The sequence below is a fragment of the Halichoerus grypus genome, chromosome 2 (assembly GCF_964656455.1).
Source record: "Halichoerus grypus chromosome 2, mHalGry1.hap1.1, whole genome shotgun sequence".
Classification (NCBI taxonomy): Eukaryota; Metazoa; Chordata; class Mammalia; order Carnivora; family Phocidae; genus Halichoerus; species Halichoerus grypus.
The window spans coordinates 152123082-152140865 of NC_135713.1; the positions used below are offsets into that span (position 1 = coordinate 152123082).

The 17784-nt window shown below is 58.8% G+C and overlaps 3 protein-coding genes and 4 non-coding genes across 7 annotated transcripts; all 7 read left to right on the forward strand.

The window, feature by feature from the left end:
* The first annotated feature begins 14 nt into the window (after nucleotides 1–14).
* SENP3 (SUMO specific peptidase 3) lies at nucleotides 15–7988 on the forward strand. The gene is made up of 11 exons (XM_036066348.2): nucleotides 15–259; nucleotides 1135–1860; nucleotides 2596–2835; nucleotides 2929–3040; nucleotides 3548–3695; nucleotides 3825–3872; nucleotides 4680–4757; nucleotides 6467–6604; nucleotides 6764–6847; nucleotides 6975–7025; nucleotides 7452–7988. Exons 2-11 carry the CDS (start codon nucleotides 1146–1148, stop codon nucleotides 7560–7562), a joined length of 1725 nt encoding a protein of 574 aa, XP_035922241.1. The 5' UTR covers nucleotides 15–259; nucleotides 1135–1145; the 3' UTR covers nucleotides 7563–7988.
* Nucleotides 7989–8649: 661 nt separating this feature from the next.
* On the forward strand, nucleotides 8650–14710 carry EIF4A1 (eukaryotic translation initiation factor 4A1). Its single transcript, XM_036066352.2, has 11 exons — nucleotides 8650–8754; nucleotides 10089–10137; nucleotides 10501–10633; nucleotides 11083–11222; nucleotides 12240–12408; nucleotides 12730–12839; nucleotides 13055–13198; nucleotides 13279–13416; nucleotides 13527–13616; nucleotides 13874–13953; nucleotides 14058–14710. Exons 1-11 carry the CDS (start codon nucleotides 8732–8734, stop codon nucleotides 14200–14202), a joined length of 1221 nt encoding a protein of 406 aa, XP_035922245.1. The 5' UTR covers nucleotides 8650–8731; the 3' UTR covers nucleotides 14203–14710.
* Nucleotides 10668–10802, forward strand: LOC118519112 (small nucleolar RNA SNORA48). The gene has a single exon (XR_004909002.1). It is a non-coding gene; the product is annotated as a small nucleolar RNA SNORA48 (small nucleolar RNA).
* On the forward strand, nucleotides 11548–11694 carry LOC118519113 (small nucleolar RNA SNORA48). The gene has a single exon (XR_004909003.1). It is a non-coding gene; the product is annotated as a small nucleolar RNA SNORA48 (small nucleolar RNA).
* On the forward strand, nucleotides 12494–12634 carry LOC118519114 (small nucleolar RNA SNORD10). Its single transcript, XR_004909004.1, has one exon. It is a non-coding gene; the product is annotated as a small nucleolar RNA SNORD10 (small nucleolar RNA).
* On the forward strand, nucleotides 13660–13802 carry LOC118519111 (small nucleolar RNA SNORA67). The gene has a single exon (XR_004909001.1). It is a non-coding gene; the product is annotated as a small nucleolar RNA SNORA67 (small nucleolar RNA).
* A 260-nt stretch (nucleotides 14711–14970) lies between the features above and the next one.
* Nucleotides 14971–17320, forward strand: CD68 (CD68 molecule). Its single transcript, XM_036066353.2, has 6 exons — nucleotides 14971–15409; nucleotides 15488–15990; nucleotides 16116–16235; nucleotides 16355–16427; nucleotides 16537–16707; nucleotides 16976–17320. The coding sequence occupies exons 1-6, from the start codon at nucleotides 15361–15363 to the stop codon at nucleotides 17107–17109; spliced, it is 1050 nt and encodes a 349-aa protein (XP_035922246.1). The 5' UTR covers nucleotides 14971–15360; the 3' UTR covers nucleotides 17110–17320.
* The last annotated feature ends 464 nt before the right edge of the window (nucleotides 17321–17784 follow it).

The window sequence follows — 17784 nt, forward strand, 5'->3', positions numbered from 1 at the left end:
GCTCGCGGGAGGGGAAGGAGGAGGAGGAGGAGGGGGAGGTGGTAGAGGTGGAGGCTGAAGCAGAGCAAGAGGCGGCCGCGGCGGGGCGGCTCGGCGGCGCGGCGCGCGGCCCAGAAGCGTTGGAATCCTGAATTGAGAGGGCTGCGCGTGAAGACAGCAGGAGTGGCGGGGCCGCCGCCGTCGCCGGAGAGATGAGCCGGGAAGCTTGAGGCCGGAGACGCCCGCCCTCGGGCCCGTCCGCCCGGCTTCCCCGCTCCCGGTGAGGACGCCCCCTACCCTTCCCCCAGCTCTGCCGCGGCCTCTCCCAATCCTGGACCTCATTCCCACCTAACGGGGGCCCAGGAGGCCCTCGAAGGGGCTTCTTAAGGCCCTCGGGCGCCGAACTGTCCTGAGCCTGTAGGACCAAACCGGTGTGGGACGCATTCTGGCCCCCGGGAACGGAGCAGGAGAGGGGGGCTGGGCCAGCCTGGCTCACGCGGCTCAGTTCTGTCCCAGCGCCTTGATCCGGCTGCCTAAGCACCGATTGGGTTCTTGTCCAGTTTCCTTTAACATTCTTCCGTTTTCATTAGATTTTGCTCCTTGAACCGTAGCCCTGGGATCCCCATTCCCTCCTGAGATCTCCTGAGACGACCTGAGCATGCCCATCCCCTCCCCACCCCAGCCCCCCATTCATTCCAAGGTGGTAGGGAACTCTCTTTCCACTCTAGACCACGGTTTCCTTGTGGAAGTTGTGTCTTCCTCAGCTGTCTCTGTATCATGTCAGGATTCTCGTGCTGAGCCATGCCCCTCATTAGGTGCTCAATTAGGATACCCCTGGTGGTCTCCAGTAGAGAAGTAGAGCCTGAAAATAGTGGGTTTAACCTGGGGATCTGAGAAATAAGAGGAGGCTTGCTGCTCAGCCATATTCTCCCTTGCTTCTATCTGGTCAGGGGAAGGATGATGACACAGACTCTAAAGGGCCCCTTGTGGACCATGTGAACCGAGAAGATCGGCAAACTGTAGGAGTTTTGCGTTTTTTTCCCTCTCTCCTTAGATTATTTGCATCTGATGCCAGAGAAGGCATGCTGAGGAAGAGAGGCAAGATCCTGGGGTTCAGGGTGTTTGGATTCTGACACTCTGACCATTATTTTACAGGCTACTGGAAGATGAAAGAGACTATACAAGGGACCGGGTCTTGGGGGCCTGAGCCTCCTGGACCTGGCATAGCCCCAGCTTACTCAAGTCCCAGGCGGGAGCGTATTCGTTGGCCCCCACCCCCCAAACCCCGACTCAAATCAGGTGGAGGGTTTGGGCCAGATCCTGGGTCAGGGACTACAGCGCCAGCCAGACGCCTCCCTGTCCCTCGGCCCTCTTTTGATGCCTCAGCTAGTGAAGAGGAGGAAGAAGAGGAGGAGGACGAGGATGAAGATGAGGAAGAGGAAGTGGCAGCTTGGAGGCTGCCCCCCAGGTGGGGTCAGCTGGGAGCCTCCCAGCGGCCTCGCCCTCCCCGCCCTACTCATCGAAAAACCTGCTCACAGCGCCGCCGCAGAGCCATGCGAGCCCTCGGGATGCTGCTCTACTCAAAAAGCACCTCGCTGACATTCCACTGGAAGCGTTGGGGGCGCCACCGGGGCCGGCGGCGGAGCCTTGCACACCCCAAGAACCATCTTTCACCCCAGGAAGGGGGTGCGACACCACAGGTGCCATCCCCCTGCTGTCGTTTTGACTCCCCTCGGGGGCCACCTCCGCCCCGGCTGGGTCTGCTAGGTGCTCTCATGGCTGAGGATGGGGTGAGAGGGTCTCCACCAATGTCCTCGGGGCCCCCAGTGGAGGAAGATGGATTAAGGTGGACTCCAAAGTCTCCTCTGGATCCCGACTCCGGTAAGGTGGGAATGGGTGGAGGGAGAGGGTGGGGAGGATCAGGAGCCTCTCGAGGTGGTGACAGCTGGGCCTAAAGCTAGTAGGATGGCAGAGTGAGGGGGTCCAGAATAGCTGTGAAATGTCTTAAGCTCCACTTCGAGCAGGAACTAAGTCTGGGGAGATAGTCAGTCAAGGCTGGGACATAGAGTCCCTAAGTAGGTGTTCTGGGTATAGATGAGAAAGGGAGGCGTGGCTTACAGAAGTCAAGCAGCCTTATACACGTAAAATCCCTCTTCGTTTGCCCTGTTAGAGTAGAGGGGCACGTACATCTGCAGAGGGTGCCATCTTCGAGTGGTGGGAAGGGATTTCTCTGAGGAGTGGACTGCATCACCAGTACGGCTGGGTGTGACAGTCTCGCTCAGAATGTTTCTTTCGGGGACTCTCAACCGAACAATCTCCGGCTGTTTTTATGCATCACTGGAGTATTTATTGAACGTTTGCGGGGTACTGTGCTAGGAGCCAGGTGTATGGTGGTGATAAGTATCTCTGAAGCTCAGATCTCCCTGAATCTTAGTCTTGTTCTGCTTCTGCCCTATGAGTAGGACGTCTTTTCTGTTCCTTTACAACCTCTCAGACGTGCTCATTTCATGCTTGAGGTTTCCATTCCTTAGAGTTTATATTGGTGTCGTGTGGGTCGTTTAATCTCATCCCGTTGTTCTTTGATCTGAGCCCTACCCTGTTTCCCCTGTCCTACAGGCCTCCTCTCCTGTACTCTTCCCAATGGCTTTGGGGGACCCTCCGGGCCAGAAGGGGAGCGGGGTCTGGCACCCCCTGATGCCAGCATCCTCATCAGCAATGTGTGCAGCATCGGGGACCATGTGGCCCAGGAGCTGTTTCAGGGCTCCGATTTGGGCGCTGCGGAAGAGGCAGAGCGGCCCGGGGAGAAAGCCGGCCAGCACAGCCCCCTGCGGGAGGAGCATGTTACCTGCGTACAGAGTAAGGGACCCAGAGGGCCCAGTCTCTTTCTTGCAGCCAACTCCTAAATTGAAGTCTGGAGGCCTCACCCCTCTCCTCTTTTCCTCCGCTCAGGCATCTTGGATGAATTCCTTCAAACTTACGGCAGCCTCATCCCCCTCAGCACTGATGAGGTAGTAGAGAAATTGGAGGACATTTTTCAGCAGGAGTTCTCTACGCCTTCCAGGTGAGGCATGAAAGAGGGCTGGGACCTGAGGGTAGGCGAGAATGCTGCTGCCTTTTCTCCCATAGGGACGTGTTGGGGAGGAGGAGGAAGGTAGGACTGAAGGGAGGAAGCTGCAGGCAGAGTGCCAAGCCCCTGTAAGCTGACTGGGGTGGGGGTGGGGTCTTTACCTGAGACCCCAAAATACTGTGTATACCTGCTACTTGTGTGCCTCTTTCTGGAGACTGGGCCGTTAGCAGGTCCTCAAAAGGACACGTGACCCAAAAAAAGGATAGTGTTTGTTTGTTGTTTGAAGTAGGCTCCATGCCCAGTGTGGAGCCCAGTGTGGGCCTTGAACTCAGGACCCTGAGATCAAGATCTGAGCTGAGATCAAGAGTCGGACGCTCAACTAACTGGGCCACGCAGGTGCCCCAGAAAGGATTAGTTTAGGTTCTTACCCCAGCAGTAGAAAGTACTCCTGCTTGCCCAGCCCCCTCAGCTCCTGTGTGACTCCGCCCTTGGCCTCCTCAGGAAGGGCCTGGTGCTGCAGCTCATCCAGTCCTACCAGCGGATGCCGGGCAACGCCATGGTGAGGGGCTTCCGAGTGGCCTACAAGCGGCATGTGCTGACCATGGACGACCTGGGCACCTTATATGGACAGAACTGGCTCAATGACCAGGTGAGGAGCAATGGAGACACGGGCCCCAAAGGGGATTTAGGGAGCAGGGTGTCTGGGGCCCTCTGTTTGGGGGAGCCCTGTACCCATGCTGCACTCTCCATGGCAAGTTGCCTCCCGTCTTCTCCCCAGGTGATGAACATGTATGGAGACCTGGTCATGGACACGGTCCCTGAAAAGGTAGGCCTCACCAGGTACCTCGGTCCCCAGAAGAATGTCTGCAGTTCTAAGCAGCATTTTCAGTCCCTTGTATCACTTTATCCATAAAGAGGATCTTTGTTTTTGGGGAGAGGTGGTAGGAGGCAGCCTGTTAAATTCAAATCTCTAATTTTTTTTTTTATTATTTTAAAGATTTTATTTATTTGGCACAGAGAGATAGCGAGAGAGGGAACACAAGCAGGGGGGGTGGGAGAGGGAGAAGCAGACTCCCCGCTGAGGAGGGAGCCCGATGCGGGACTCGATCCCAGGACCTTGGGATCATGACCTGAGCCGAAGGCAGACGCCCAGCGACTGAGCCACCCAGGCGCCCCTAAGACTTATTTATTTGAGAGAGAGAGAGAGAGAGAGTGAGGTGGGGGGGGAGGAGAGAGAATCTCAAGCGTACTCAGTGCTGAGCGTGGAGCCCAACAAGGGGCTCAGTCTCTTGACCCCAAGATCACGACCCGAGCTGAAACCAAGAGGTGGACGCTTAAGCGACTGCATCACCCAGGCGCCCCTCAGATCTTTAATCTTGGTCCTGAACTTACCTATTCTCTTCCCCCAGTGGGTAGTTTTTTTTCCCTGTGGCTAACTCCACAAATGGGATGGGAAGCAATAAGAAGGCTAAAAAGGATGTGGTTTTTTTTATCCTCAGTGAATTGGGAGTGGAGGGTGTTGAAGCTGGCCCTTGGAGCCATAATGAAACGGAGCGGCGCGGGCGGAGGAGACTGGGCAGGAGAGCCGGGGCTCTTTAATTCCATCCGGCTCTTTTGTATCTCCCTGGTACAGGTGCATTTCTTCAACAGTTTCTTCTACGACAAACTCCGCACCAAGGGTTACGACGGGGTGAAAAGGTGGACCAAAAATGTGAGTTACCAATTCACATCTCCTTGTGTAACACCTTGCCTGGAGAGCATTAGAGTTCTGTTTTCTAGGAGCCACTTCCTCAAGCCTGTTCACTCAGTCTTTCAGATATTAAGGGTCTTGTGTGTGCGTGAGATACCGCTGTGGGTACTCAGGATTCAGTGTTACGTAAGGAGACCTTGCCTTCATGGAGTAAGAGTAAATAAGCAGGTGAAACTCCAGCTAGTGCTAGGTGCTGCGATTAAAAGGGTAATGTAGTAGCATGGGAGGTGGGTCCTTTAGATCGGGCGGTCTGGAAAGGCCTCTCTTTGCTGAGACTCGAGTGATGGGGAGCCGGCCGTGCGCAGATCTGGGGGAAGAGTAGTCTAGGCAAGAGGACTAGCAAGTACACGGGACTCAGGGTGAGAAAGGGCACGTGAGGCACCGAAGGCCCACGTGGGCGTCCTGTGTGGTTGGAGCAGAGCGAGTGGAGAGAATATTGGTAAGACATTCGGTCAGAGAGTCGATCGTGTAAGGATGGAGGAGAAGCTGAGGAGGGTAGATCTTACTCTATGTGCGCCGAGAAGCCATTGAAGTTTTAAAGGAGGCTGGGAAGTCCCTCACGTTTTAAACTCCTGTTTCATGAAGATTGGAAGCGTGGCAAGAGTAGAAGCAGACAGACTAGGAGGGGAGCACGGAAGTCCAGATGAGAAACGTGGGCCAGGGCACTAAGGGCCAAAGTAGGAGTAGCTTTCTCTGGGATAGGTTTTGCGGTCAGAACTGATAGTGTTTTCTGACGGGTTGGTCGTGGGAATGAAGAAGAGCTAGGAATCGGGGAGGCCTGGGTTGGTGGCGGAAGTTACTGGGGAGAAGAATTAGGAGGGAGCACGTTTGGTGAGGGGAAAAAAGAGTTCCTTTCTCCCCTCTAGTTAGTTTCCCTGCCCTCCAGTTCAAAGGCCAGGAAATTTCGACACTGAGGTAGGAGCACTGACTGGCTCCAGCACGCCTCAGTTTCGGCCCCCAGCTTCGGGGGCTTACCCCCCAGTGACCTGGCAGGCCTGCTTCTCCCAGGAAAGGTGGGGTGACGCACAGTGAAGAGAACTTGGCCTTCTGCATGCTTGCGTTTGAATCCCACCAGTGTCCTTTCTTCTGTGACCTTCAGCAAGTTGCCTTACTCTGCCAAGCGGCAGTTAGCTCGTTAGCTTGACCGTGAGCACTTCCTCATAGGATTGTCGTGTTAACTGGCCCACCCCTGACTAGGAACCGTGCCGCTCTTGTTGGCCTATTATGCACGTTAACTACTTTAACGCTCCTAACAAACAGATGAGGTAGGTGCTGTTGTTCTCAGCCTCTTACAAGAGAACGGAGGTATATAGAGTTTATTATGTAGCTTGCCCACGGTCACCAGCTCGTCAGCAGAGGAGCTGGATTTAAACCCCGGCAGTCTGGCTCCGCAATCCTAAGCCTGGGTTCTTAGCTACTTAGCACTTGCACCTTTGCTGTGTTGGAGAGTACCTGGTCTTCCTGGGCCCTGCAGTGGGGGTCTCCTCTGAGCTGCCTTCTTCCTCAGCCCTGGAGGCCACGTTCGCTGACCCTTGCCTTAGCAGTGGAAGGGCTGGGCCTTGTGCTCTGCCCCTTGGCTCCTTGCCGTGCCTCTGCTCCTGAGGACCCTCCTGGCAGCGGGCAGGACCCTCGCACTGCCTGACTTGACCTCTGGCGCCGCCCCCCTTTAGGTGGACATCTTCAATAAGGAGCTACTGCTGATCCCCATCCACCTGGAGGTGCATTGGTCCCTCATCTCTGTGGACGTGAGGCGACGCACCATCACCTATTTTGACTCGCAGCGTACCCTAAACCGCCGCTGCCCTAAGGTTTGAGAGGGGAGGGGGGCAGACGGGAAGCATGTGGGGAGGAAATGCAGTGGCTAGGCATTCTGGGCAGAAGGGCGGGCGCGGTGCTGGGACCACCATACCCTGGGTTCAGTTGGGAAACATAGGGCATTACTTCTTTCTCCGTTTCGGTCTCTGTAGCATATTGCCAAGTACCTGCAGGCAGAGGCAGTGAAGAAAGACCGGCTGGATTTCCACCAGGGCTGGAAAGGTTATTTCAAAATGGTAAGTGTCCAGGGTTGGGGCGGGGGGGTCGGTACTGGGTGGTGAGAGAGGTGTGGCAGGAGGCAGAGTTGAAGCCACAGCCCTAGGAGCCTCCAGGTGAAGGGCCGCCCTTCTTTTTATTCTCTAGAACGTGGCCAGGCAGAACAATGACAGTGACTGCGGTGCCTTTGTGTTACAGGTAAGCAGATAGCAGTCGGGTTACCGGTTTGGGACGGAGGCGGGAGACCGCTCGGCCTCCCTGAGTTGGCTCACGGGCACTGGTGGAGCAGGGCGTAACCTTGCGTGTTAGGATGCAGAACCGCGGATGTCGTTCGTTGGTCCTCTTCTGGCTGCCCCAGCCCACAGTGGGCCTGGGCCTCTTGGTCCTTGGGCCCTGGCTCTCTAATACAGTTGCCTTCCACCCCCCAGTGCAGGTACCAAGAACAATGACTTTAGCCAGACTTTGAGCCCCAGGCTGTGGGACCTTGGCTCCCTTTGTGAAAAGTGGAAGCTCTTGCAAAGGTCCAGTGAGATGGCTATGGCTCCTGTGAAGTGTGTAGCACGGGCCCTGACTCGGGGGGATGCGCAGTAGGTGGTTCTCACGGCCTGCTTTGTTAACACCCAGTACTGCAAGCACCTGGCCCTGTCGCAGCCATTCAGCTTCACCCAGCAGGACATGCCCAAACTTCGTCGGCAGATCTACAAGGAGCTGTGTCACTGCAAACTCACTGTGTGAGCCTCGTATCCCAGGCCTCAAGCCCATTCATGAATGGGCATGGGGACATGGGGGACCCTTCCTTCCCAAGAAACTCCAGTTCCTTTCCTCTCTTGCCTCTCCCCATCCAATTCCCTTTGGTTTTTCATATTTAAATGTTTTGATTTCTGTATTTTTTTTTTCTTTGAGAGAATACTTGTTGATTTCTGATGTTCAGGGGTGGCCATGGAACAGCCTCTTTTTCCGTCTGCAGGGGAGGAGTTTGGCCTCGGGGCCTGGGTGGGGCGGTCATTCCCCCTTCCGAGTGCAGGGCGGGGGCAGGAAAATCTGTGCTGGGGGTGGTGGGCGGGCAAGGGGATTACTGCCTGCCAGTCTGCAAACTTTTTTTTATATATATATATAAATGCCACGGTTCTGCTCTGGTCAATAAAGGATCCTTTGGAGATACGTGGTGCTGGTCTTCCTTCTGTCAGGCTCGGGTTCGGCAGTCACCGTCGGCCACCCTGTCGGAGGTGGTGAGACCCTGGGGGGGCCCCCCGACGAAGCCCTCCCGCGGGGAAGCCGGGGGAGCTCAGGGAGGACGGAGCTTCGTGGCCGCACCCCCAGGTGCGCGGGGGCTCCCCTCCCCGCCCTGCCCGTGGCCGGGGGCGCGCCTCCTGCTTCCACCGTCCCCCGCACACTCGCAGCGGCTCGCGGCGGTGTCCGGTCTACCTTTGCTGCAGGAGACGACAAACTAAACTGGGGGTCGGGCGCGCACCTGGAGCCGAGGCGAAGGGAAGTGGCCGTCTCGGGAGCCCGGAAGTCCCTGGAGGCTGAAGCCTCGCCCCTCGCGCGCGATAGGGCCAGCCGGACCACATGACCCGGGCGCCCTCGCCTCCGCACGTGTAGGGGCGCTGGGCCCCAAGATGGCTGCCAGGCCTCGAGGCCTGGCTCCCGTATGTCACTTCCGCACCGGCGAGAAAGGCGGGCCCCACAGCCAATGGGGCTGCTGGGCGGGGCCTCACCTTGATAGGCGTTCAGGTTGTCCAATGGTGGCGGCGTGCCGGAGCGCCTGCGAACTAACGTCACGCCGAGTCGCTGAGCGCTGGCGGGCGGGGCCGAGGCGGCCAAGCCAATGCGATGGCTGGGGCGGGGTCGGGCGCTCTATAAGTTGTCGATAGGCGGGCACTCCGCCCTAGTTTCTAAGGATCATGTCTGCGAGTCAGGATTCCCGGTAAGAAACCCTTTTGCAAAAGATCGAGACTGCTCACTTGCCGCTCCCTCCCGAGGGCCCCGCGGGGCGGGGGGGAGGGGCAGCCGAGGCCCACCGCCCGGGGCCGCCCCTCCCCGCCCGGGGTTGTACGGGACAGCCACGCCGGGAGGCCCGGTCTTGGGGGGCGAGGGGCAGGGCCCGGGCCTGGGCAGCGAGCGGGGACGGCCCGGCCCTCGGGGCCTGGCGTGCGAGGCCCGCCGGGAGGCCGCTCCCCGCCCACGACGCGGCGCGCGAGGCCCCGGCGCCCGAGCGCCAGGCGGGGTCGCGACCCGGCGCGGGGGACGACGGCGGCGGCGGCCGCCAGCGCGCGTGGCCCGGGCCGGCGGGTCCGGGCGCCTCTCCGGCGGAGGGAGGGCTCGCGCGCGCTCGGGGTTCCGGGGGGTTCCGACGGGACCACTCGCCGGCGCGGGGGGCGCCCGGGTCCTCCGAGCCGGGCGCTCGGTCGCGCGGAGAGCCGGGGCGGGGCGGAAGAAGCCGGCCGTTCAGTGTGCTGGTTTTCTTGACGGCCAGGACCGAGCCTGACCCCGAGGAGCGGCCGCGTGAGGCACCGGGAGCCCACCCGGCGCCGGGCGGGCGGGTCCATTTTGCCGCACAAGCCGGGCAATTGGCAAACTGCGGATGGGCAGGTCCACTTTCCTTCGGGGGTGAGCGGCCTGAGGTATGGGAGGGCGACGCCATTTCGCGACGGGGGCGGGCGGGTTGTGGATTGTTCGTGGCGGGGGGAGACGCCGCCGGGTGGTCGAGGGAGCGAGCACATGGCGGCCCGAGGGGCTCCCCTCCCCCAGCCCGCTTGGCTTCTGAGTGTTGTGCAATCTCCCCCTTCGCTAGCTCGGCTGGGGCTCATTGTGCGCGAGGCCGCCACCGCCCGCGGCCTCCCACATCCGGGCACCGCGAGGGGGGGAGACGGGCTGGAGGGGGTGGGGGAGGGCGCGGGCGGAGTGACGTGGGGGGAAGGGGATGTCCTCCCCTCGCAGCTGGGAGGTGAGGGGCGGGACTTCCGGCGCGCCGGGGCCGCGGGGGGGGGTGGGGGAGGCGCACGCGCTCGGGCTCGGAGCGGCCCCGGCCCGGGACACAAGGGCCCGGCGGCGCGGACCCCCTCCGGGCCCCGGGAGCGCGCTGGCGCTCCTTGCAGCCTGCCGGGGGCAGGGGTCTGGCTCGGTGGTAGAGGAAGGGCTGTGTCCTGGGGAGCTGGCGGGTCGGCTCGGGAGTGGGGCCGATGGCATCGTGCAGGGCCGCCAGCTGCTGGGGGGCTTCTGACGCGTCTCAGTTGGCATGCTTCTGCTTTGACCCAACAGATCCAGAGACAATGGCCCCGATGGGATGGAGCCCGAAGGCGTCATCGAGGTGAGCTTGGAGCCCTACGCTGTCTGTCTCTCCTTTCTGGGAAAGGCAGTGTCCCCTGAATCCGGGACTGTGGTTGCCTACCTCCTGAGTGATCTGTTCTCTTATCCTCACTCCTTTACGGTGATTTGTTAAAAGTATCTTACGTGCTGGAGTTGAGTCCTGTTTTTCTACATTGTCTGGTCTCTGGTTTTACAAGTGGACTCGCCCTTTAAGGTGATTTCCCAGACCTTGTAGGGCCAGCTGGCTTCCCTGGAGGGAGGAGAGGTGGGGGCTCTGAAGCTCCGGTGCAGGTACAGGGTCCGGTGGTTCAGTGCTAGGACACAGCTTTGTGTCTCCTACCGTTGGAATTTCTCTGTCCTGTAGAGTAACTGGAATGAGATCGTTGACAGCTTCGATGACATGAACCTCTCTGAGTCCCTTCTCCGTGGCATCTACGCCTATGGTTTTGAGAAGCCTTCTGCCATTCAGCAGCGAGCCATTCTCCCTTGTATCAAGGGTAAGAGTCCTCGGCCCCAGGACGAGTGCTGGACTGTCCCTGACCTGGGTAGAGTGGCACCTGCGTGGTGGTGCTTGTCTCATATCAGTCAGGGACAAAGCAACTCCTTGTTTATCCCAGCTTGGCTTTGGGTCTGTGCCTGCGCCTGGTTCATGCCCTGGACACACGGATCGCTGGTTTAATTTCAGTAAGGTAGTTTAGCCAGCTCATAACTGCTGTTCGTCCCTGTGTTTCTAGGCCCATTTTCTGTAGTACTAAACGAGTTAATAATCTGATCTGCTTCCCGATTGTTCGGTGTCGGTATTACATTGTGATGGGGTAAAGTCTGTGAAGCCCTTAATGCTTGCCACGTAGTTCTTTTGGGTGCTAATTGATTGATCAGAGCCTTGATTGTCTCCTGATCCTGAAACGTATGCACTCTGGTATCACATTTCTGCTCATCTGTTTAGGTTATGATGTGATCGCTCAAGCCCAATCTGGGACTGGGAAAACAGCCACTTTTGCCATATCGATTCTGCAACAGATTGAATTGGATCTAAAGGCTACGCAGGCCTTGGTCCTGGCACCTACTAGAGAGTTGGCTCAGCAGGTGAGTATGCAGCTTCCTAACTCCTCTCTTGAAGGAATGCTTTTTAGAAATAATTAGCATAATCAAAAAAATCAGAGGTGTGCTCCGCAAGGACCACCAGCTCAGCAGAACTGAAGCACGGGGGGAAGAGAGGGACCACCGTGTAAAAGTAGAGAAAATGACCCAAGGACTTCCGGATTTCTGAAGGCTTGTTAGGGCTAATTATAAGCTGTTTCTTACCCAAACACAATAAGCATTATTTTCTCCACCCATTTCCTGAGTCAAATGAAAAGGCCGCGAGGTGGAGCCTGGCTGGCCGGGCAAGTTTGGCAGCTGTTGATGAACAGACCCCTGGCAATGGGCAGAGAGACCCCTTGGTGTGGTGGTGGTGCTCTTGTATCAGCCAGGGGCAAAGCAGACGGACAGTCCTTTGTTCATCCTAGCTTGATGCCTGGGTTGGTGGCCAGAGCTGTTTCATGCCTGGGGTACACAAAATCCTAACGATAGACTGTTTTCCCGGGTCTTGGAGAAGAAAGTCAGAAATGCTGGTCTCTTAAGTAGAAAAGTTCTGTGGAAAAATCAGGATGATTCTGTGCTAACTGCGAACAAAGGTAATGTTGTGCAAGCAAAACAGAATTCTAGAACTCCAGAGGGCCTTCGTGTGTGTGCGGATGCTTTTTTTTTTTTAGAGTGAATATCTCCCCTAGCACAGGTTCTGTGGCAGGAGTGCAGTAGAACGCAGGTAGATGGCATTTTGTTCATAAAAGTGGTTGCTATGAGATCAAATGAAATGGGTCGTTGGTGGCTTTTAGAAGGGCGGTTACTGTGAATCCTTGTGTTCTTAGGAGCCAGACCAAGCTCAAACCTGAGCCTGTCATTTACTGGCAGTGTGATCTTATGTGAAGTGTCTGCCTGTTTCTTGCCTGAAAAGTGAGTTTAATGGTGCATGTCTGAGGTGGAGAGCATTACATCAGAAGCGTTTTAAATGGGGCCTGGCACGGTTACAGTTAACGCACGGGCACTTCTTTCTGGGTTTAGATACAGAAGGTAGTCATGGCACTAGGAGATTACATGGGTGCCTCCTGTCACGCCTGCATCGGGGGGACCAACGTACGTGCCGAGGTGCAGAAGCTTCAGATGGAGGCTCCCCATATCATCGTGGGCACCCCGGGTCGTGTGTTTGACATGCTGAATCGGAGATACCTGTGTGAGTCTCCTCTCCCACGCACGCGCCCCCCGTCCCCTGATCCACGGTCTCCTCCTCGGTGCCCGTGTGCGCCTGGGAGGGGCTTGCTCTGGGATGAGCCCATGCGTGTCATCTGAGCCTGGCTTCCCTGTCTTCTCAGCCCCGGGGAGTGTTCTACTTCCCAGGGCTGTCAGCTGGCCTAGCGTGGGAGTCGCAGGCAAAGGATCACCCTTCGTCTTCTGAGAGCAGATCTCTTGTCCCTTTTCTGTTCTTTATTGGGAAACGTGAGTCTCCTCTCACACTTCCCTATCACTACCTATTGGTATTTTCTCGCTCTCGTAGCTCCCAAGTACATCAAGATGTTTGTACTGGACGAAGCTGATGAAATGTTAAGCCGCGGATTCAAGGACCAGATCTATGACATATTCCAGAAGCTCAACAGCAACACCCAGGTGAGGAAGAGGTGTACAGCCTCGTGTCGTAGAGTCGAGGACTCCTTTGTAGATTGTGGGGTGCTTGGGGTAATGGAGCAGAGGAGCCAACAGGAATCCTGGGGTCTCCCCTCAAGGCTTTTTATGCACTGGCTTCTGTTTCAGGGGGTCCTCGGGAACGGGGGTGGCAGGTACCGTGGAGGGTCCCCCACCCTGAGGCTGCTCTCCTCTGTTAGGTGGTTTTGCTGTCTGCCACGATGCCTTCCGACGTGCTCGAGGTGACCAAGAAGTTCATGAGGGACCCCATCCGGATCCTGGTCAAGAAGGAGGAGCTGACCCTGGAGGGTATCCGCCAGTTCTACATCAATGTGGAGCGAGAGGTGGGGCCCGGGGCAGGAGGCGGGCCGGCGGGGGGGGGGGGGTGGTGTAGCCCCTGACTGGTCTCCCCTCCCCCTCCCAGGAGTGGAAGCTGGACACGCTGTGCGACCTGTACGAGACCCTGACCATCACGCAGGCGGTCATATTCATCAACACCCGAAGGAAGGTGGACTGGCTCACTGAGAAGATGCATGCCCGAGACTTCACTGTGTCCGCCATGGTGCGTGCTCTCCACCTTGTCCCCAGTGGTGGGGCCTTGGCGCGCCTCTCGGCGGCTGCTCGGCACCCACGGGCCCGTGACCCACGCCCTCCCTTCTGTTCCCGCTCTAGCACGGAGATATGGACCAAAAGGAACGAGACGTTATCATGAGGGAGTTCCGCTCCGGTTCTAGCCGAGTACTGATTACCACTGACCTGCTGGTGAGTAGGGGGACGCCGGGAGAGTGGGAAGGAAGAAGGGAAAATCCAAGGTGATTCCCTCTCCAAGGGGCCTGCCTGTGCCCTTCTTCAGGAAAGTAGCAACTTGGAAGAAAATGTGGCATGCCTTAGGTTGCTGGGGGAGAGGGCATGTCTGTTTCCTTTGCCTGCCTTTGGCTGCCTACACACGTTTCAGTCCCTTCCGGCTCGATGTGTCCCCTCCTGGTTCTCGTGCTGACCTGTCCTCTCCCCTGACCTAGGCCAGAGGCATTGACGTGCAGCAGGTTTCCTTAGTCATCAACTATGACCTTCCCACCAACAGGGAAAACTACATCCACAGGTAAGTGTGGGCCTGGAACGTTCCCGCAGCTCGCTCTGAGCTGAAGTTCCGTTTCCCTTTTCCTTGATCATCCCTCATACAGAGGTGTCCTTGTTTTCCACCAGAATCGGTCGTGGGGGACGATTTGGCCGTAAGGGTGTGGCTATTAACATGGTGACAGAAGAAGACAAGAGGACTCTTCGAGACATCGAGACCTTCTACAACACCTCCATTGAGGAGATGCCCCTCAATGTTGCTGACCTCATCTGAGGGGCTGTCCTGCTACCTAGCCCTACCCAGGCTTCAGTCTGAGGGGCTGAAGAGGAGCAGGAGGGGGGAGGGAAGGGAGCCAAGGGATGGACATCTTGTCATTTTTTCTTTTTTTTTTTTCTTTGAATAAATGTCACTTTTTGAGGCAAAAGAAGGAACCGTGAACATTTTAGACCCCCTTTTCTTTGGGGCAGGCTCTTGCCCCAGGCGCCGTCTCTTCTCCCAAAAACACTAATCCATCTCCGTAACCTAGTCGACCTCCAAGCCCCAGAGGCTCTCCCCACCCCAGCTGAACGCCTCTGAGGAGGATTCAAGGGGCCGTAGTGTCACTCAACCCCATTTGCTGGACCAAATCCGGAGAATGCGAGTTAAATGGCCCAGGGGATTGTCCCCAGGTGGGGGGAGCAGGGGAGAAAAAATGGTAGCCATTTTTACATTGTTTTGTATAGTATTTATTGATTCAGGAAACAAAACACAAAATTCTGAATAAAATGACTTGCAAACTGCCTGTTTGGGCTTCTCGTTTCTTGCCTCCCCTTCCCTCCCACCTGTTACTGGGCGCATGCATCTCCGGCTGTGCCCCCCCCCCCCCCGTCATCACCCTTACAGATTTCCCTGGGGTTGCTTTTTCGCCTCCCTCCTGACGACGTCCCATCACTGGACACCCCGACCTGCTCTGGCGCCCGCCTGCCACGAGCACTGTCCCGAGCGCCTCACGTGCCTCGGCCAAGAGGAAGCGCCCGACGGAGGGGAAGGGCGAAGAGCCCTTTCACAACGCCTCAAACACCCCGCTTCTGAGAGCACTGGGGGGTGCTGCTGGCCTGCTGGTCTGTGATCCTGGGGGCCTCCACACGTGCTTGGAGGTAGACCCGTCCATCGATGGCATCGACTGCCCCCAAACTCTCACGTGTGACGTTCTGGAGGCTGGGGCTCCCACTTGGAAGCCAGGGCAATCCCCTCGATGACAAAAGTCCGGTGACTAAGGGATTGGTGGCTGGGGCTGAGGTGCCTGAGTCAGGCGGGGGGCGGACTGTCTCAGTGACAGGAAGTCAAAAGCTTAATTCCTCCTTTTCCAAAGGAAGGCAGAGGGCTTAGGGCTGAGCAAGCAGCTGGGACAGACGGGACGGGCCCGGACGGACCGGGTGAGGCCGTTCTGTCATGGGGCCGGCTGTGGTGGTCTTGGGGGCCCTGGTGGGGCTGCTGGCTGGTAAGGAGAGCGGCCTGAGGGGAGGGGGCCCCGGGAGGAGCTGCCCACCCGCTGCTAACCAGTCTCCTCTGCTGAAAGCCCAGGGCACAGGGAACGACTGTCCTCATAAAAAGTCGGCCACTCTGCTGCCATCCTTCACGGTGACCCCGACCCCGACAGCGACAGAAAGCACAGCAAGCCCTGCGACCACGAGCCATGGAACCACCACCGCGGGCGCCACCAGCCATGAGCCCACGACGGCCGCTCACCAGCCCACGACAGCCACTCACCGGCCCACAACGGCCACTCACCGGCCCACGACGGCCACTCACCGGCCCACGACGGCCACTCACCAGCCCCCGACCACCCCCCGCCACGGAAACACCACGGTTCATCCAACAACGAGCAACAGCACCGCCACCAGCCCCAAAGCCTCCACCAGCTCCCCCCACCCAGGGCCGCTGCCACCCCCGCCCAGTCCCAGCCCAGGGCCCCAGGAGGCCATAGGAGACTACACCTGGACCAACGCTTCCCAGCCCTGCGTCCGGCTCCAAGCCCGGATTCAGATCGGAGTTGTGTACCCAACCCGGGGCGGAGGAAAGGTAAAGCCAAGAGCCGGCGGAGGACGGCAGGGGCGAGGGAGCGAGGCAGGGCCGGGGTGGAGGGGACAGGGCACCTCGGATGGCATGGCTGTGTTCTCACAGAACTCTCACTTCAACTTCTACAGGCCTGGGGCATCTCCGTACTGAACCCCGACAAAACCAAGCCCCAGGGGGGCTGTGAGGGCGCCCACCCCCATCTGCTTCTCTCCTTCCCCTTCGGACAGCTCAGCTTCGGGTTCGAGCAGGTACCTCCCCCGCATCCCCCACCCCCTGCCTGCCCTCCTCCCACCAGTCCCTGGCTGCGCTCCGGCTCCGGGCACGTGGCTGTGCGCTGCCACCCTGAGCCTTCTGGTCACGTCCCCAGGAGCCACGGCAGGGCACGGTCTACCTGAACTACCTGGCTCTGGAATACAACGTGTCCTTCCCGCAGGCAGCGCGTGAGTACCCTGCCCTCTCGTCGCCTGCCCTGGACGTCTGGGCTCCCGAAGGGACCAGAGCCGGGGGCGGGGACAGGGACGGAGAGCTGACCCTTCCTCGCTCTTCCAGAGTGGACCTTCTCGGGTCAGAATTCGTCCCTTCGAGCTCTCCAAGCCCCCCTGGGCCAGAGCTTCGGCTGCAGAAACGCAAGCGTCGTTCTGACGCCGGCTTTGCGTCTTGACCTGCTCCACCTGAGGCTACAGGCCGCTCGGCTGCCCCCTTCGGGGGCCTTTGGGCCAAGTAAGACCTCTTCCTGCCCCCTCGACAGCCCCGCCTGCTGGGACAGCACCCCCCCCCCCCAGGCGTCGGGCCCAGAACCTCCCTTCCTCTTTCAGGCCTGTCAACTGTCCTCTTTCCTCCGCAACTCTGCCCTTCTCCCCTTTTCCTTACTGCTCCGAGTCTTCTAGCCAATCTCCTACTTCCCAACGCCCCCCACCCACGCCGTCCTCCTCCTTCAGCCTGGGCGCGGCCTCCACCGTGATTCCTGCCGGCCCTCCCTCTCGGCCAGGTTTCTCTTGTCCCAGCGACCAGTTCAACCTGCTGCCCCTCATCCTCGGCTTGGTCTCGCTCGGCCTCCTCACCCTGCTGCTGGTTACATTCTGCATCCTCCGGAGACGCCCACCCGCCTACCAGCCCCTCTGAGCATCCGTCCCAATACCAGGTGACACCACGGAGCCCTGCATTCTCACCACTCAACCCCCTCCGTCTTCAAGCACAGCAGTGGAGCTAAGCTGCTCATTAAACGTGCCCCGTTTCTCCTCTCCCGGCCCCAGAATACTAAACCCTGCTCCAGCCTCTGCCCTCGGTTTTCCCCGTCCTTCTGGCCAGGATTAAAAGCCGTGAGTGTCGGTCACACGCCTTTCTGCGCCGTCCGTGGTTGAGTCTCGGAGCGAGACCGTCATGTGTGGCCACACGCCCTCGTGGGCTCATCCCCCAAAGCCTAGCACGGCTGGTGTCCCATCTGCCTCGCCCCCCGTCCTCCTCTTCCGGGGCGTCTGGCTGCCCCAGGACCCCCTGCCCTCCAAACCAGTTTCGCAGTCACAGGGGAACAGGCAGCAACGGCCAGTGAGCGTGGGTGGGAAGGTGCCACCCTCCTGTGGGTGCTCCTCAGCAACAAGAACGCTCCGCTCCGCCCTCGGCGTCCAGGGCCGGGTGAACACACCGATGAAACCCTCCCCGCACCAGGGACGCTCCTGTCCCAGCCGTGGCAGCCGTAGGGACTCTCACCGCCACCCCCAGTCACCCTGGGCTCCCCCAGGAACAGCAGGCCTCCAGCCCGGGCCCCTGCCCCGGGGGTGTACCCAGAGGGAGTGCGGG

What these genes read in the sequence shown, in the direction of transcription:
- SENP3 (XM_036066348.2), top strand. Translation starts at nt 1,146, where the DNA reads ATGAAAGAGACTATACAAGGGACCGGGTCTTGGGGGCCTGAGCCTCCT. An exon ending in AGAACTGGCTCAATGACCAG is followed by an intron (nt 3,696 to 3,824) that starts GTGAGGAGCAAT and finishes TCTTCTCCCCAG; the next exon opens with GTGATGAACATGTATGGAGA. An exon ending in TAAACCGCCGCTGCCCTAAG is followed by an intron (nt 6,605 to 6,763) that starts GTTTGAGAGGGG and finishes CGGTCTCTGTAG; the next exon opens with CATATTGCCAAGTACCTGCA.
- EIF4A1 (XM_036066352.2), top strand. Translation starts at nt 8,732, where the DNA reads ATGTCTGCGAGTCAGGATTCCCG. An exon ending in ACTTCACTGTGTCCGCCATG is followed by an intron (nt 13,417 to 13,526) that starts GTGCGTGCTCTC and finishes TTCCCGCTCTAG; the next exon opens with CACGGAGATATGGACCAAAA. An exon ending in TGATTACCACTGACCTGCTG is followed by an intron (nt 13,617 to 13,873) that starts GTGAGTAGGGGG and finishes CCCCTGACCTAG; the next exon opens with GCCAGAGGCATTGACGTGCA.
- CD68 (XM_036066353.2), top strand. Translation starts at nt 15,361, where the DNA reads ATGGGGCCGGCTGTGGTGGTCTTGGGGGCCCTGGTGGGGCTGCTGGCT. An exon ending in TCAGCTTCGGGTTCGAGCAG is followed by an intron (nt 16,236 to 16,354) that starts GTACCTCCCCCG and finishes TCACGTCCCCAG; the next exon opens with GAGCCACGGCAGGGCACGGT. An exon ending in GTCCTTCCCGCAGGCAGCGC is followed by an intron (nt 16,428 to 16,536) that starts GTGAGTACCCTG and finishes TCGCTCTTCCAG; the next exon opens with AGTGGACCTTCTCGGGTCAG.